The sequence below is a fragment of the Elephas maximus genome, chromosome 16, assembly GCF_024166365.1.
Source record: "Elephas maximus indicus isolate mEleMax1 chromosome 16, mEleMax1 primary haplotype, whole genome shotgun sequence".
NCBI lineage: Eukaryota > Metazoa > Chordata > Mammalia > Proboscidea > Elephantidae > Elephas > Elephas maximus.
This window is the reverse complement of record NC_064834.1, coordinates 2,309,601-2,328,755: the sequence shown is the minus strand read 5'-3', so window position 1 is coordinate 2,328,755 and position 19,155 is coordinate 2,309,601. Positions and strand designations below refer to the sequence as shown.

General features: G+C 44.3%; 2 protein-coding genes across 11 annotated transcripts in view; one reads left to right on the top strand and one right to left on the bottom strand.

The window, feature by feature from the left end:
* Positions 1 to 19,155, bottom strand: part of WDFY4 (WDFY family member 4) — a 410,290-nt gene that overhangs the window by 49,368 nt on the left and 341,767 nt on the right. For all 9 annotated transcript variants that reach the window (XM_049854909.1, XM_049854915.1, XM_049854916.1 and 6 more), the window contains one exon: positions 1,297 to 1,339. In XM_049854909.1, the coding sequence (XP_049710866.1) occupies positions 1,297 to 1,339 (43 nt within the window). The remainder of the gene's footprint in view (positions 1 to 1,296; positions 1,340 to 19,155) is intronic.
* LRRC18 (leucine rich repeat containing 18) overlaps positions 1 to 19,155 on the top strand; it is a 79,999-nt gene that overhangs the window by 44,706 nt on the left and 16,138 nt on the right. The window contains exon 1 of one of the 2 annotated variants that reach the window (XM_049854950.1): positions 7,843 to 7,905. The exons of the other annotated variant lie outside the window; for it this stretch is intronic. The gene's annotated coding sequence lies outside the window, so the exon portion shown is untranslated. Of the gene's footprint in view, positions 1 to 7,842; positions 7,906 to 19,155 lie in introns of those variants that run through there. 2 annotated transcript variants of the gene reach the window in all.

Here is a 19,155-nt window from a genome sequence, read left to right as displayed (position 1 = left end):
TGTGCTCATGAGGAACCCATACTTAGACCAAAAGGCAGTCGTTCCAACAGAACAAGGGGATATTGTGGGGTTTAAAGTCAGGAAAGATGCGTGTCAGGGTTGTATCCTTTCACCATACTTATTCAGTCTGTATGCTCAGCAAATAATCCAAGAAGCTGGACTATATGAAGAAGAATGTGGCATCAGGATTGAAGGAAGACTCATTAATAACCTACGTTATAAAGATGACACAACCTTGCTTGCTGAAGGTGTAGAGGACTTCAAGCATTTACTGATGAAGATCAAAGACCACAGCCTTCAGTATGGATTGCACCTCAACATAAAGAAAACAAAAATCTTCACAAATCGACCAAAAAGCAACAAACATCATGGTAAAAGGAGAAAAGATTTAAGTTGTCAAGGATTTCATTTTACTTGGAGCCACAATCAATGCTGATGGCACAGTCAAGAAGTCAAACAACACATTGCATTGGGCAAATTTGCTGCAAAAGACCTTTTTAAAGTGTTAAAAAGCAAAGATATTACTTTAAGGAGTAAAGTGAGCCTCATCCAAGCCATGGTGTTTTCAATCGCCTCATACGCATGTTAAAGCTGGATGAATAAGGAAGATTGAAGAAGAATTGATGCCTTCGAATTGTGGTGTTGGTGAAGAATATTGAATATACTATAGGCTAGAAAAAAAAATTTTTTTTTTTTTTTTATGGGCTGCCAGAAGAATGAACAAATCTGTCGTGGAAGAAGTACGGCCAGAATGCTCATTAGAAGCAAAGGTGGCAAGATTTCATCTCACATACTTTGGACATGTCATCAGGAGGAACCGGTCCCTGCAGAAGGCCATCATGCTTGGTAAAGTTGAGGATCAGTGAAAATGAGGAAGTCCTTCAATGAGATGATTGACACAGTGCCTGCAACAATGGACTCAACCATGAAAATGATTGTGAGGATGGCGTAGGACTGGGCAGTGTTTCGTTCTGTTATACGTGGGGTCGCTAGGAGTCAGAACTGACTCGATGGCACCTAAGAACAACAAGACACACATAGACACACATGTGTGCCCACACACACACTGCACTCATTCCTCAGCTCCGACTCAAATGCCCAAGCATCTCCTTCAATCACTGGGATTTTCTGAGAAAAATATTTGGGACATTTTTGGAAAAAAATTAAAAAAAGATCCCCCCCCCCCCCGTTTTTTTTAATACACATACTTCTTCCACCATAGGGGCCTGAGCAAATTTCTAATTTCATTCCCGGGGCCTTCCTTAGACTCAGAGTCCTCTGAAGAAGTAACCATACCTGCCACCTCTGCAGCATGGTTCTGTCCAAGCCGGGGTGTTTCCTGCGAACAGAAAACAACAGAGGTGAGCACACATCTCTAGGCATGAGGGATGGAGGAAGTGGGGAGCCCCCTGGCTCTGGGCGGCAGGTCATTCAGGAGAGCCGCAGATGCTCCACCTGCCCCCCACAACACAGTGGTGCTCCAGGCAGGGCAGTGAGACCACTGCCCACATCCTCCTGGCCCCTGCCCTGCCCGACTGCAGTTTGCATTCCTGCAGACACCACCACACTTACGGGACACCAGGGTACATGGCTAGGTGTGCAGCCTGAGGAGAGGTCTCAGGGAACACAGAAGCAGGGCTGGTCTTCACTCTCGGCCACACCCTGGGACTCCCAAGTCCACAGCCTGTTTTTCTTTGCTCCTCTCTCTTCTTAAATGTGAAATACACGTATGTGGTAAAATCTCTGGGTAGGACAAATGATTAGCATGCTCAGCTGCTAACCAACAGGTTGGAGGTTTGAACCCACCCACAGGCTCATCAAAAGAAAGACCTGGCGATGTATTTCCAAAAAATAACAGCCACTGAAAACCCTACACAGCACACTACTGCTCTGCCGCACACGGTGGCACCACGAGTCAGAGTCTACTTGATGGCAACTGGTGGTAAACGTAGCAAAAAAAAATGCAAACCATATTTCCAGAAGGCCATCAAATTGAAGTCTCAAACTCCTGGTCTCACTCCAGAAGTGCCCACAGTTAACAGTTGCTGGTGTATTATTCCAGAAACATGTTACCCAGATGCCTGCGTATATGCTTACAGACTTTCCGCAATTCGACACACAGGGGCCCACGTCATTCACACAGTTCTCTGCTCTGCTCTGTGTGTTTGGCGGTGCCTGTAGCTCCAGTGCCCAGAGCTCACTCCCATCCCATCTCAGGCAGCTCAGCAGCCCTGTACCAAGGCTTCCTTATGGTGTGGCCTTCGCCTGGTCCTGCACTTGTTCTCACCCACACGCCTCCATGACCACTACTGGATAACTCTCCCATTTGGTGAGTGTAATCATGGAAGCTCCTAGCCGTGGCTCGACTGGGTTAAATAGTGCATTTCAATTTTGCTCCACATTACCAAATTACTCTCTTTAAAGTTGTACCAATTTATAGTTCTATGAATAGAATTAAGAAATTGAAATTGAACAGATGAAACACCGTTTTTGACCAAGCTGGGAGGTAAGGGTTTAAAAGTTCAATAAGATGCCATGTTGGAAGGGTGTAGGCCCTGGGCCTTGCCACCAGAAATCTCTCCTGTGCAGCCGGGACACTCGTTCGTTACCGGCTTGGAAGAGCCCAGTTCCTCAGCTTCTGTGGCATCTCTTTGTTACCTTTCCAGGTCTGTTTCTTTGCCCTTCTGTATCCGTGGGGCTCTCCTTCTCCCAAGACCTGGTCTTTGCTCAAGATGCTACACCAAACCAAATCGTTTCCCATATGGCCATCATCCCTTCATGCTGTCCATGACCTCAGTCCCCTACAGGTGCCCACTGACACCACACTCCACGTGAAGGACCTGGGGTAGGCCCAGGGGATGGAATGAAAATGCTTGTGGCCTGGCTGCCCAAGTATCTGAGCAGGCGAAACTCCTTCATCTTCCCATAACAGCTCCACCAGTTACACCATCTGTCCCAGATGGGCCTCTTCCAGCCCTCCCAGCCCTCTGCACTCAAGCCTTTACTTGGCAGCTTTTCCTTAAGCAGAAAGCAACCACTGGGCTGGGAACTACCTCTCTCCCTCTATTAAAAAAGTCATCTATGTGGCCCGTTTTATCCAGCCTTCCCCACCTCACACACACACAAATCGGAACAAAAAAAATGGAGGCAAAAAAGGGTCAAATTTATGCTTTAGTTTGCAAAGGCTCAAGTGAAAATTTGCTTCTGCTGCACAGTATGAGACCTTGCAGCCGCTCCCCGTTTGGAGGGCAACCTGGCCTTACAAGCCAGCACAGAGCCTGGGCAGGGCCCGGGAGGGGCACCATCTGAAAAAGACACGTGTTGAGTCTTCCAGAGCTACAACGGTGGGGAGCTGGCGTGAGGAAACCTGCCAATTTTGCTACTTCATTTTAAGAAGTTTGACAGGGGAGGGGTCAGGAAAGAGAGAGGCCGTCTCTGCCATCTTCCTTTTCAGAAAGGGTTCTAGAATTTTATCTGTGGCTTTTGTGATGTTGTCATCAGGCAGAACATGTGCAGAAGATAAAGGCACTTCACCAGCCCACTTGTTGTTTCGTCGGCTATGAGCTCCAAGGAAGATCCTCATGTCCACCACTGTCTGAGAAAGATACCACTCCCACACTGCCCAGGTACTGGACCAAAAGTGAGTTCTGGCTTTCAAAAATACATGTATGTATATTTTTAAATCCTATGACTCTGAAGGCAATTATGGAACTCTCAAAGTGGTCTAAGTGAATTTTTAACTATCTTGTGACGAATTAAAAAGACTTCTTTAAGAGTTGGTAAACTGCATTGTTTCATCATGAGGGTGTAAGTTTTAAATGAGAGAAGATGCCACAGATGGCTTTACAGAGCCTTCCCGAGGACTGGGGGAGCCACTGGGGCCACAGCACTGGCTTTGGAGTTAGCAGAACCTGGGTCCAAATCCTGCCTCCACCACTCCTTGACTGGGGACATTGGACAAGACTCTAACGCTCTCTAAGCTTCCGTTATCACCTCCTTGAAACACACAGGTGTTCCATGAGATTAAATGCCATCATGGATCTGAAAGATGCTAGTCCATGTGTGGGCATGGAGCTCCCTGGATAGCCTGACTGATAGTTGTTGATAGTTGTTCAGGAGAACAGTCTACTCTTTTCTGCTCTAGGAGGAAGAAGAGTGTAGTGGCAAAAGTGAGGCTTGCTTCCAGGTCAAGACCTTCCTGTGTGACTTTAGAATAATTGTGCGACCTCTGAGTTAGATTACCTGCTCGTCAACCCTCCAATCCACTAGTGGGAGGAGCAGGGTTTGCCTGGATGTCAGTATGGGGTACCAGGAAAGAGTCACAGCCCTCAGGCAACTTGGGATCTAGTTGGGAAGAACTAAGAACTCAAACAAAGAAAGTGAGAGCTAGGGAGGCTACCTGCCTGACCTGAAGGTGACTTCAGCATAGGTGGGCCCACAGAGGAGATCATATTCAACCCCCTACGCAGGACAGGTGTCTAACTTCTCCAAATTAGGGCTTCAAGGGTCTGCAGCTAGAATAAGTTGAAGTTCATCCTTGTTTTGAGCTGCAATTTTTATCCACATTGCTTCATTTTGAGTCAAATGCACACCTTTCAGCTTCTAGAAGCCCTATAGAAGCTTAGCACAGCTATCTCGTGGCCTTGGCTCTGTCCATACCTCAAGCTACCCAACGTCAGTCCCCTGGGTTGGCCTCCTAGTCACACCTTTGATCCTGCCCCCTTGGAACTAACACTGCCACCCTACTCTGGAGCCAGGCTCCCAGAGTGCATGGTAGTGAGTGATGAGCTACAGGCAAATCCCAAAGACTCAGTTCTCTAGTGAGGCTTCTAGAGCCCTGTAGGTAGGCCTTCAGAGATGGTGGACTGGCCCAGGCCCAATCCTCCTGGCAAGTGTGGCCCATAGCTGCCTCCTCCTGGTCCAGGAAGGGACCTGGGGGGTCTCTGCCCATCCTCTTTACCTCTGGGACTAGGGGGCTAGGTCTAACCCTTATGCTCGGAGAAAATAACCTGGCAGACATCCCAGGAGGGTCCACAGGGAAACCTGGGCTCCCGAGCAGACACATTTCAGAATCCTGATGGCTCTCCTGTGTGACCTATTTACAGAACAGTTATGAGGGTGTGGTGAAATGGGTTAATGAGTAGCTGAGGGATCTGGGTTCCTGGGCTAAGAGGTGTCAGGAAAGCATGGACCACAATGAGAAGAAAATTCCCTCATCTCAGCAAACTGAGAAACGCGTGTCTACTGACGGGTGTGTTCTGCACAGCTGTTCCCTGGGTGAGGCTCCCAGGACGGGAACACATGAGATTCTCCTCTGCCTGTGATGTGTGTGGTATGAGCAGTTGTCAGTGAGGGATGCCGAGAGACCAGTGCTGGAAACACACTCCCTCTCCCCCACTTTTTCTCCTCAGAGGAGCAAATCTGGGTTAACTCGAACTCCAGTTTTCAGATATAGGCTAAGGTCAGTAGAAACCCACGAGGAGACAGGCACTCTTTCAAACCATAGATTCCCTCCTGTATTAACAGAGAATTAACCTTTTCTGTTGTAACTTCCTGTTTTCCTTCATTTCTCTAAACGCAGAAATCCTCCATATAGCTCTAGACCTAATAATAAAATCTAACAACTAATGTCTTGCAAATTGCAAAGACTTTTCACCTACTGCCCAGTTTTCACAAGGACCCCATGAAATAGCTGTCATCTCCGTGTACAGTTGGGGAACAGGTATGGAAGTAAGGTGTGTCAGAGACACATGTAATGGATTGCCTGTGCCCAACCCAAGGCCTGGAGTTCCTGGGTGGCGCAACGGTTAACATACTCAGCTGCTAACCTAACGGTGGGTGAGTCGAGTCCACCCAGGGGTGCCTCAGGAGAAAGGCCTGATTTAATTCCGAAAACTCGGCCGTTGAAAATCCTGTGCAGCACAGTTCTACCATGACACTCACCGGGTCCCCATGAGTCAGAACTGACTCGATGGCGACTGGCTTTTTAAGCCGTGACCCAGCACAGAGCAGGCGCTCAGCGAAGGACTAACATGACCGAGCTGTTCAAAGTACCTGGTGGAAGCAGAGTTCGAGCCCAGGTATCCTGACTCTAAAGACCAGGCTCTAAAGACCAGGGAAAAAGATAACAGACGATAACAGCAAGATCTTATACCTGATTGGATTAAAAGGCAGCTACCTGACAAACAAATAATTAAACTAAGTGTAGTTTCAGACCATTCAGTTAAAAAACAAGCGTTAGCAAATTACTGAATTGCACATCCATGCCACGAACGTTTAGAAGTCTAGGAGGTTTTAATTTTAATAAAGTCTCCATGAGGCTTCTCGAGCCCTGTAGGTAGGCTTACATATTTGCATTTCAAAACGCTTTTATCTTTTTGTATGTATTTTCTTATTTGAAATATTGATTTTATTTTTGCTTATCTATATTTTATGATTTTTATATTATCATTTTCTAATTTAAACTGTGCACTTTTATGTATATTCTAATCAGGAATACAACTGAGAAGTGGGATTTCCTGGGATTTTTAGTTTCCTAATTATCTTCATTTCCCAACACATTTAATTCCATTTATTTGCAAAATTAAATTATTTGTTTCATTTTATTTAGGATTAAAAACCATAAAATAGTGATGGTATTCAGATATTTAAAATTTTTATAGTACATACTATAGCATAAATCACTTCTAATTTTATGACTTATTTCTCAATTTAAATTATTTCATTTTGTGTTTGGTATTTTACCTTTATGCTTGGATTAATTTTGGATATAAAATTATTTGTTTTATTTTATGTATTTGCTAATTATTTTATTTATTTTCTAATCCATATCTGAGTGGTACAATTTAGAGTATTTTTTCTATTTACACATGCAATTTCCAGTTTTTCTACAATATTATTATTGCATAGTAATTTAATTTTCTTTTGCTAATTTTCTCAATTTCTGAGGATCTAACTTAAAGAAAAAACAAAACTAAAAATAAAGACTGTAAATGCACGAATGTCTTCATCGTAGTCTTTCTCGTGAGAGCTCTGAAGTGGAAACGACATGAGACGCGAGCCCCTCCAGGCTCAGCGCGGTGCATTCGTGCAAACACAGACTTCAGAAACGTTAGGGGCGTAAAAGTCATCAAGGAAAAAGGGTTACAGAATTGTTTTCATAAACATTACTGTGCTTTAATTGTGTAAACAAGGTGTAAAAAGAAACAAAACTGCAAAGAAATAAATTCAAATAGATAAAGAGAGAAAAGGAAGCCCTCGCAAAAACCAAGAGCAGAAAAAATACTTGGACAAATTACAAGGAAGCCAAATCACATTTTACGGCACTGAATGCTGCTGAATTTAGATTTTCGTTGTTTTTTTTTTTTTATAAAAGGCGCGTTTGACTTTTTTCCTGTTGGCAATGTCCACCTCAGACGTTGCTGTTGTGTGGGACGGGGTGGATTCTGACTCTTAGCAACGCTATAGGACGGAGCAGAGCCGTCCTGCAGAGTTTCCTAGGCCGTATCCTTTTGCTGGAGCAGGTCTTTTCTTCTGCTGAGCTGCTGGTGGGTTTGAACTGAGGACCTTTGGTTAGCAGCCAAGCACTTAGCCACTGCACCACCAGGGCTCCTCCACCTCAGGTGGGTCACCATGAGAGCTGGCTTTGTCCTGATACTATAAACACTATCCCACTACAGTGTTAGGCAAACCCAGGAATAACAGTTCAATAGCCAGAATCCCGAGGCTCACAGGGAAGCCAGGGCTAACAGGAAGCTGAGGCCTCCCAGAGACACTTTCAGCTGTTGTCATGTTATTCAACCTTGTAGGCTGGCATCAAGGTTATGCTAAATAACTCCACCTCCCAAGCCTCTTGTTGCCAGGTGACAAAGTTTCACAGTCAGAAGAGGAACTGGGACAAACTGGGTGAGTTTTGCTCTGGTGGTGGTCCTGCATTTAACGCTTTATTTTTAACTTCGCCAAACATCATCTGCTTCAAACTCTGCTTTTTTCTCTCCTCCTTAGAGTAAGCAACTTTGGAAATGTCAGCTCTCTTGGTGTGCTTTATTTACAAATCCCAGACGCAGGCTAATTCGTTATTCAGGAAAGGACACTTGCCAGGAGCCCCAGGGAGGAAGGGCAGTGAGCTGAGGACCCAGTGGGGTCTTGGTGCCTGAGGGGGCCGTAGGCAAGCTGGGGAGTGGAAGCATGCAAGTCAGTGGGGCTTGGGGGGTCCCACTTGATTCTCCTTCCAAAGTCTGTGTCTCCTTGAGTATTTTGCTGCTCCACCAGCAGCTGGAGACCTTTGGCTGCACTGTTTGCCTTCACCCAAACAATCACCCTTCGAAGAAAGCTGGAATGGGGCTAGTGGTTCCTTCAGGAGGCTCACACCGGTTAAAGTAACTTGAGCAGAGACCTGCCTGGTCAGTGGGCTTCGTAGTGCAGTCCATCTCATGCTGAGTGTGGTTTACGGTTCGGTGACAGAATTTTCACCTTCCATGTGGGAGACCCGGGTTCAGTTCCCGGCCAACGTACCTCAGGTGCAGCCGCGACCTGTCTGTTAGTGGAGGTTTGCGGGTTGCTATGATACCTAACAGGTTTCAGCGGAGTCTTCTAAACTAAGACAGACCAGGAAGAAAGGCCTGGTGATCAGCTTCTGAAAATCAACCAATGAAAACCCTGTGGATCACAACAGTCTGATTCACAACCAATCATGGGGCTGGCACAGGACCAGCTAATGTTTCATTCCTTGGTGCATGGGGTTGCCATGAGTTGGAAGCCAGCTTGACAGCAGCTAACAACAATACAGGTTTCCTAAACATCGGAACCCATTAGCCATAAGTTAAGTATAGGCTGGGGCTGGGCCTTGGGAGGAGGGACCCGGCGTGGAACCTACTAGAACACACGCCTCATGTCTCTATTCGCCTGATAGGTGTAACGGGGAACGGGAAGCCCCTGCACAGAGACTTTGTGACTTTGCACAACTTATACTTGGCCTCTCAGAGCCTCAGTTATTTCATCTGCTAGTGGAGATAAAAACCAATTCACCAGGCAGTTATAAGGGTTACTTTTTAACTTTGTGAAGCCCCTGAGTGGTCCAAACTGTTAAAATGCTCGGTTGGAGGCCCAAGCCCACCAAGAGGCACCTGAGAAGAAAGTTCTGGCAATCTACTGCCAAAAAAATCAGCCACTGAAAACTCTACCGAGCACAGTTCTGCTCTGACACACACGGGGGTGCCATCGGTCAGAGTCAATTCTACAGCAACTGGAATTCTGTTTGCAAAACGCCTGGCCTGTGTGAGGTCATTAGTATAGTCCATACACACAGTCTGAAGACAGGAATCTAATTTAAATGTGCTCACAGTGATGCCTGTAGTGTCTTGCTTTGCAGAGGGTCTGGGATATGGTAGGTTCCGAATGCATTTGTAACCCATATGGATGTCACGTGCACCAAGAACTGAGTAACAGCTCCTGTGTGTTGCAATGAGGGCTTAGGAAGGAGAAGGAACGTGTGAAAAATCACTCATCTAAGAAGCGGCACAGCTGCATGCTGGGGCAGTTTCCACAGCCTTCTGGAGTGTTAGTCTCAGTCTCTGGGGAAGAAGGGGGTGACATGACAGGGACGAGGCATGTCTAGATGCCAGTTTGTTAGTGCTTGTTGCTTGGTGGCTCCAGCTTCTTCTTGGGCTACAAGTGTCCCCCACTGCTCTCAAATGCCATTAGGCTGGTGACCTGAGGAAGGTGGGGGAGAGCCAAAGTGGGGTGATTTTCCAGGTCTCTCTGCACTGGTAGGGGCAACTGAACCACTCTCCTCCTCCAAATTGGCAAGATCCATCGCCAATTTTCAGTTCAATGCCAATTCAATTTATGGTCAAGTTTTAGATCTCAAGCCCTCTTCCAGTCTCCAATAATGGATCTCATCTCACCCCCAGAGCCAGGGATGACAACCTGTGCATGGCTTCTTTTCCGTGAGAGACGATCCATCAGTATGCGTTTGCCTGGTGGAGGATAAAAGCCCCATGCAGGACCCAGTCCCACTCATGCCAGAGTCTGGGGAATGCGATGATTCAGGAGCTTCTCTGTCTGTCCCAAGAATCAAATTTACTGCAGCACATTAAAAGTCAATTTCTCGTGGAAAAGCCAAACAGCATTTAAGCCCACAGACTGAGCAGATGGTAATGACTTTGACAAGGGACAGGCACTCAAGGTCTCAGGGTTTTATCTGTAAAGTGAGGGTGGATGGGCTAAATAAGATAATGCCCATAAAGTGCCAGCACTCAACAAAAGCGAGGAAAGTAGACAGAAAATGCCAAGGCCCACTAGAAGTTTCTGCCTGCTCTTGAGTCTTCCCCTTGCCTGACCCACATATACCACCCAGGACACTGTCTACAGACTTGCTCTTGCCCCATATCCTAAAGCCTGCAGTCTCTCCTCCTCCACCACTGCCCCTTAGCACACACGGCTGTCCTCCATACTCTCACCTTCCTCCATCTACTCTCACCCCTCTGTCTCCACTGTTTCCATGGCAGCCAGAGTAATCCTTCCAAATATCCACAGTTGGTCATCTGCCCCAGGTCCCACGGTCCACGCTCATGCAGGCCCTGCCCACCTCTCTGTCCTAAACTTCTACCCATTCCTCCTTGCTCTGTGCTCCAACCATACCAGCCCCAAGTTCTTCCCCTCTGATAGGACTTTTGCATTTGGTATGCCCTCTCTCTGGAATGTTCTTTGCCAGACCTTCCCATGTGGCTGCTTCTCAGCTCCCCGCTCAAATGTCACCTTCTCAGGAAGGACTTTCCCAACCGCCCTCATCTAAATTAGCCACCCCTACAACATTCTCCTCCTGTCCCTGGTGTTCCCGTCAATGGGTTTTATTTTTTCACAGCATTTACACCAACTGAAGTGATCTTGGTTTTGTTTGTTTTCTTGATTTGCTTCCTGCCCCCACTGGAATGAAAGTTTCATGAGAAAGAAAATGGTGTTTGTCTTGTTCACTGAATTATCTCCTGACTCAAATAAAAATTGTTGTATGAATGAATAGCTAAATGGATGGTTGGATAGGTGAGTAGCTTGGGCTGTAGGGAGCTCTAGACGTTAAAAGTGCGTAAAAGGATAACCATACCTACAAGTTGCTATTATTGCCATCATTAACTTCCTTTTATTATTATTATTTGTAATTTCTAAGTGTTTAAAAGGTTGCAATGACTTTGTGTTTGGGAATTAGCAGAGATTGTTCCCCAAGTCCTAAATCTGGTATTAACAACCAGTGAACTGTCCAGGGACTGCTAATTTGAGGGAGACAATCTGGTGCTATTGGACGAATCCGGCAGTATTTGTTGGTTGTCATACAATCTCGCTCCTTTGTTATAGCAGCAGTTACCGTTCATTGAGCACCTACTGCATGCAAGTCACTTACTGCCTGATTGTAACCTCACTTACTCTTCACAAGGACCCCTGATTCATTACACTTTCTCTATTTTGTAGCTCAGTAAACTGAGGTCAGATACGTTATGTGATTAAAACAAGGTCAGCAGTGGAGGTGAGGCTGGACCCATCTCCATTTGCCTCAAAGCCCCTCTGCCTGTGGCCACAGACTGCCTTCTACAGTACTTATGCCTATTTCTATCGAGCACCTTTACATACAACAGAAAGACAACTAACACATGGGCGACTGTTCCTATCTGGAAAACGTTCAATGCCTGTCTTGTCTAAATAAAGCACTTCCTGCTTTTATTGCCATCACTTGGCAAGTAATGCCTGGGTCTGAAGTCTGTGTCCTGTTCACCTGGCCAAGTGGCTTCTCTGAGACTCAGTTTCCTGACCTGCACAAGGTGGAATGGTGGTGAGGGGCAGAAACAAACGTGTCTGACTGGCAGGAGCAGTGCAGAAAGCACGTCAGCTTAAGCTGCATTAACGCTTAAGGCGCCCCACGATTATTTACACTTCCTCCACTTTCCCTTGTGTTTGTGTGTTTTGAACATGTAAGTTGATGAACAAGGCACATCTAGTCTGTTCCTTAAACTAATAATCTTAACATTTTATTTTAATTGTAAGGCACCTATTCCCTTTGGTTCTTTTAACAAATCCAGTTAAAACAGAGTACACTTGGAATTACCAGATAAAAATGCTATTAAATCAATAAGAAATCATAATCTTCTGTTGTTGGGCCATGTGACCCCCTGGGAACTTTTGCTCCAAATGAAAGTTGAATTCTTATTACCCTTGAGGGGGCAGGGGACAGTTGGACAGACCACAGCTTCCTGGGGAGCACGTGTGCAGGGCCACACTGGTGCTAAGACACAGAAGTAAATCATATTTGACCTAGACCTGTTGCCATGGAGTGGCTCTCAACATTTTGTAGCATTTCCAAAATTGATGTCAGAGACCCCCCAAAACCTGGGAGTTCTTATAAACTTCAGCCTCTGCTCTCTAAATCTCATCTGTCCACGTCTCCTCACCAACACTGCCAGAGCTCTGTGGAGCTAATGTGAGCTCTTCAGTCTTTCTGCCTCCAGGCTGCCCCCTTCCTAGCAACTGTCTTTCCACCCACAGGAAAGGAGGGTTCAGAGTAATTCAGCTGTGGGCAGTTAATCAAAAAAATAAATCCACTTTGTGTTTGTACCTACATGAGTTTATGTTTCCAAAACCAGTTAACACCTGAAGTAGCAGCACACAGTTCTTGGCAGAGCGGTGCTGGATAATGGTGATTCCCTCTCCCCCTCCCAGTCTACCTGAGTGAAGAACCAGTGCCGACTGCAGAGCTCTGGCCAGAGGCCCCAGACACACCCACTCTACAGACAGGACCCAGAGCCACTGCCCACTTTTCCACCATCCCTCTTCACTGCACCTGAGAAGGTGCGACACCATCTCACTTGGAAGCAAGCAGACCCATCTGGGGAAGGGGTGGAGGGCACAGAGAATGAGGCATTTGAAGCCACATGTGAAGTCACAGCAGAAGGAAGGCCAACCCATGATCTGCCTGGGGGATGGGTATCATGAGGGTCAAGAGGCAGAATAAATGAAATTGCTTTTGAATGAGTGAATTTGTTTGGTACGGTTCGCATGTATTTCTCTTAAGAGATGTTCTACGAGCAAAAGATATTTCTTATCTGCATGGCATGAAGCTTCCTATCAAGTGAGTCCCAGGCACTGGCTATGAAATGGCAGTGACTTTGGGAATTTCAGTCCTACTGTGTGTCTGTCCTGTGTCTCAATGTATCAGGCAAAAAAATGAAAAAACCATCATGAGAACATGTTAGCAAAATATTTAGAGATACCAGATATGCAGAAACAAAGTCAGTCTTATTTAAAAATGTAGTTAAAGATACACGAGTGTGGAGTACCAGATAAGTCCTATCATCAGAGTGATGGTAATAATTTTATAACAGGAAAATGCTTGCAGATATTTCAGTGGCATTAAAATATAGGCAGCCATTATATTTCTAATTTAAATATCCATGGGGTGTCCTACCATGCTGTTTGATTCACGACAACTAGATAGAAAAATTAATTAGAAATTAAAGTCAAATCAACGGGTCCAGTTTTTCCAAAGGATGAAAAACAATTTTACAAGACAAAAAGACAAAATAGATTTAGAAACCTCTTATATTTGAATTTCTACACTGTTCATGTGAAATGAGATTATCATCTATCTATAAACCCATTTATCCATCCATCCACCCATCTACCCATCCATTCATGCCATGCATGTATCTCTCTCTCTCTATCTACTCATCTATTTACAGCTCTTTCTCTCTATTATTGTCATCCCTCCTTGTGTGGGTTGGCCGCATTCTGACATTAAACAATTCTACGAATTGATAACAATAGGCCATCTAACCAGTTTGAGTTATATCAAGAGATCAAACTTCTTTTGCCAACACTTATTGTCCTCCTCAATTGGCAGGCCTGGGCAGGATGCTGGCCACAAAGAGTTGAATGACAGAAGGGCTGTCCCTGGCCTTTGGTGACTCTGAGACAGGGGCCCTGCCACTGGTCTGTTTCTAGTGGTTTAGTGATCTGTTTCTAGCAACTTTAGGGGGTCCGAATAGACCCCTTCCTTCCATAGCCAAGAACAAGAGTCCCTGCCCAGGGTAGGGTGGCCTTGAGGAGAAGCATGAAGGGAAGGCCTGAGGCTGTCTGGGGACCCAGGCTCTCTGGGGTAGAGGTGAAGTGCATTATTCCAGTCAGCCTTCTGTTTGTCCATGTATAGAAATAAGCCTGCTGGAGTTTTGATTGGAATTGCATTGGTCTTTAGATCAAAACAAAAGTTATTGCTTAAGGGGCACTGCATCTCTGTTAACATTCAGAGGGCCTATTGGATGGAGTACTTCACACACAGCTCACATAGCTTCCTCACCATCATCAGTCAGAGCTGAGAGGGTTCCTTATCACTACATGAGTGTGCTGCTGGGAGCAGGTCAGTGGACCCAACTAGCCGGATTTCTAGTCTACTGGAAGCACCACTGCCCATCTCGGTTCCCCCTAACCCATGCTTGGTGTGTTTGGCCTCCCTGAGCTGAGCTTTATCCTAAATGTAAGAAACACCAAGGACTACTAAAACTTTTGGGTGCTTGAGGGAATCCAGAGACCAGAATTGGTGACAATCTAGATTTTAGCTCCTTGAGCTTGGTGCTGGGTCTGTTAATTGCTTGCTTGTGTAGCATAGAGAATTAGTATATAGCAGGCACACAGTACACAGATTCATTGAGTGAATATACAGCGGGCACACAGTACACGAATTCAGTGAATGAATATATAGCAAGCACACAGTACATGGATTCAATGAGTGAAAAAATGGATGAATGTTTGATAAGCATGTGGACTTGGCTTAAATTAGTCCCTAATATGGATCATGGACAAAGGAAACTTCACTACTTGTTCAGGCCCCTGGGATAGGGCTGCCAAACAACACAGAAACAGCAACACTATCTGGGTCATACATACACTAAAAACTACTCATTGTTCATCTCAAGTTCAAATTTACCTGCACATCATGTATTTTTATTTACTAAACCCGGCAACACTATCAAGGGGAAGTCATTCATAAACATAAAATCAGAACGCAAGCTTCCCTGTTCTTAGTCTCAAGTATAATAGAACAGTGTTTCTGGCATGCCACCTGAGAATAGCTGTTCCCCACAGTGTACACAACATGGTCCCTGTGCACACACATTGTAGAGAGGCATGCTGTATAATCATACCACAGCAGTACCCAGACGGTGTGCATTTGAATGCCCTTTAAAGGGCAGAACAGGACTCTGTGGGGGGTAGAGAGGTCACAAATTTCCAGGTAAGCTGAGCAAGCAGTTATGGTAAGAGTGATAGAAAAAGAATAGAAAACAGTCCAAGGTATTCTTAAGTTTTCTGAAAACTGACCTGGAATGTATGAAGTATGAATCTAGGAAAATTGGAAATTGTCAAAAACGAAATGGAACACATAAATATCGATATCCTAGGTATTAGTGAGCTGAAATGGACTAGTATTGGCCATTTTGAATGAGACAATCATATGGTGTACTATGCCAGGAATGACAACTTGAAGAGGAATGGTGTTGCAGTCATCATCAAAAAGAACATTTCAAGATCTATCCTGAAGTAAAACGCTGTCAGTGATAGGATAATATCCATACGCCTACAAGGAAGACCAGTTAATGTGACTATTATTCAAATTTACACACCCACAGCTAAGGCTAAAGATGAAGAAACTGAAGATTTTTACCAACTTCTGTGGCCTGAAATCGATCAAATATGCAATCAGGATGCATTGGTAATTATTGGTGATTGGAATGCAAAAGTTGGAAACAAAGGTCGGTAGTTGGAAAACGTAGCCTTGGTGATAGAAACAATGCTGAAATCGAGTGATAGAATTTTGCAAGACCAATGACTTCTTCATTGTAAATACCTTTTTTCACCAATATAAATGGCAACTATACACGTGTACCTCACCAGATGGAATACACAGGAATCAAGTCAACTACATCCGTGCAAAGAGACGACGGAAGAGCTCAATATCATCAGTCAGAATAAGGCTAGGGGCCAACTGTGGATCAGACCATCAACTGCTCATATGCGAGCTCAAGAAGAGACTGAAGAAAATTAGAAGAAGTCCATGAGAGCCAGAGTACGACCTTGAGTATATTCCACCTGAATTTAGAGACCATCTCAAGAACAGGTTTGATGTGTTGAACGCTAATGACTGAAGACCAGATGAGTTGTGGAATGATATCAAGGACATCATACATGAAGAAAGCAAGAGGTCATCAAAAAGACAGGAGAGAAAGAAAAGACCTAAATGAATGTCAGAAGAGACTCTGAAACTTGCTCTTGAACATTGAGTCGCTAAAGCAAAGGGAAGAAATGATGATGTAAAAGAGGTGAACAGAAGATTTCAAAGGGAGGCTCGAGAAGGCAAAGTAAAGTATTATGATGACATATGCAAAGACCTGGAGGTAGAAAACCAAAAGGGAACAACACGTTCAGCATTTCTCAAGCTGAAAGAACTAAAGAAAAACTTCAAGCCTCGAGTTGCAATACCAAAGGATTCCATGGGGAAAACACTGAATGACACAGGAAGCATCAAAAGAAGATGGAAGGAATACAGAGTCACTATACCAAAAAGAATTGGTTGACCTTCAACCATTTCAGGAGGTAGCATATGATCAGGAACTGATGGTACTGAAGGAAGAAGTCCAAGCTGCACTGAAGGCATTGGGAAAAGACAAAGCTCCAGCAATTGACAGACTATCAATTGAGATGTTTCATCAAACAGATGCAGCACTGGAAATGCCCACTTGTCTACGCCAAGAAATTTGGAAAACAGCTACCTGGCCAACAGACTGGAAGAGACCCATATTTATGCCTATTCCCAAGAAAGTGATCCAACCGAATGCAGAAACTATCAAACAATATCATTAATATCACACGCAAGTAAAATTTTGCTGAAGATCATTCAAAAGCAGCTGCATTAGTATACAGACAGGGAACTGCCAGAAATTCAAACTGGATTTAGAAGAGGATGAGGAACCAGGAACACCATTGCTGATATCAGATGGATCCTGGCTGAAAGAATACCCGATGTCTACCTATGTTCTATTGATTATGCAAAGACATTCAACTGTGTGGATCATAACAAATTATGGATAACATTTCAAAGCATGGGGATTCTGGAACACTTAATTGTGCTCATGAGGAGCCTGGACATTGACCAAGAGGCAGTCATTCCTACAGAACAAGGGAATACTGCATGGATTAAAGTCAGGAAAGGTGTGTGTCAGGGTTGTATACTTCACCATACCTATTCAATCTCTATGCTGAGCAAATAATCCGAGAAGCTGCACTATATGAAGAAGAATAGAGCATCAGGATTGGAGGAAGACTCATTAACAACCTGCAATATGCAGGTGATACAACCTTTCTTGCTGAAAGTGAAGAGAACGTGAAGCACTTACTGATGAAAATCAAAGATCACATCCTTCAGTATGGGTTACACCTGAACATAAAGAAAACAAAAATCCTCACAACTGGACAAATTAGCAACATCATGGTAAATGGAGAAAAGATTGACGTTATCAAGGATTTCATTTTACTTGGATCCACAATCAACACTCATGGAAACAGCAGTCAGAAAATCACCTAATGCACTGAATTGGGCAAATCTGCTGCAAAAGGCCTCTTTAAAGGTGTTGAAAAGCAAAGATGTCACCTTGAGGACTAAGGTGCGCTCGACCCAAGCCACGGTATCTTCAATCACCTCATATGCATGTGAAAGCTGGACGATGAATAAGGAAGACTGAAGAAGAACTGACACCTTTGAATTATGATGTTGGCAAAGAATATTGAATATACCAAGGACTGCCCAAAGAATGAACAGATCTGTCTTGGAAGAAGTACAACCAAAATGCTCCTTAGAAGCAAGGATGGCGAGACTACGTCTCACATAGTTTGGGCACGTTATCAGGAGGGATCAGCCTCTGGAGAAGGACATCATGCTTGGTAAGGTAGAGGGTCAGCAAAAAAGAGGAAGACCCTCGATGAAATGGATCAATGCAGTGACTGCAACAATGGACTCAAGCATAGCAATTGTGAGGATGGTGCAGGACCCGGCAGTGTTTCATTCTGTTGTGCATAGGATCACTATGAGTTGGAACTGCTTGATGGCACCTAACAACAACAACATTTTAAAGTTTTCTAAAAATTATTTTTTATATTTACTTAGAGTAAAATTGCTTTTTTTTTTTTGCGTATAGTTTGCTGACTTTAACATAGAGATTCATGTCACCTCCACCACAGTCAGGATATACAGTTCCATCACCCCAGAAAACCCACTGATGCTGCTTCTTTGTAGTCAGACCTCCCCCCCACCCCTAATCCCTGGCAACTGCTGATCTGTTTTCTGTCCCTTATAGTATTAGATGTTCCAGAATGTCATATAAATGGAATCATTCATAATGCATCCTTCTGACATTGACTTCTTTACTCAGCAAAATGCTTCTGAGACTCATCCAACTTATATACATAAATAGTTTTGTCCTCTTTATGCTGAGTAGTATTCCATTTAAGGATGTACCACAATTTCTTAATCCATCCATTGAAAGACATTTGGGTTTTTTCAGTTTTGGCAATTATGGATGAGGCAGCTACAAACACATGGGGACAGGTTTTTGTGTGAAGATACATATTTTCCCCCTAGGGTAAATACCTAGTTTAGAGAATCCTGGGTCACATAAGTGTATGGTTAGTTTTTTAAGAAACTGTCAAACTGTTTTTCAGAGTGACTCTACCATTTTGCATGCCCACCAGCAATGTATGAGCGTTCCAGCTGCTCTAGTTCCTCACCAACACTTGGTACTTCATACTCTCAGATTTTATGTTTTTAAATTTTAGACATTGGTGCGTAGTGGTATTTCATGGTGATTTTAATCTGCAATTCCCTAACAGCTAATGATGCTGAGCAACTTTTCATAGGTGTATTTGCCGTTCATATATCTTCTACGGTGAAATGTCTCTTAAATCTTTTGGTCATTTTTTTAAACTGTGCTGTCTGTTTTCTTACTGTTGAGTTTAAGAGTTCTTTATATATTCTGGATACCAGCCCTTTGTCAGATATGTGATTTGCAAATATGTTCTTTCAGTCTGCAGCATATCTTTTCATTGTCTTAACAGTTCTTTTTCCCC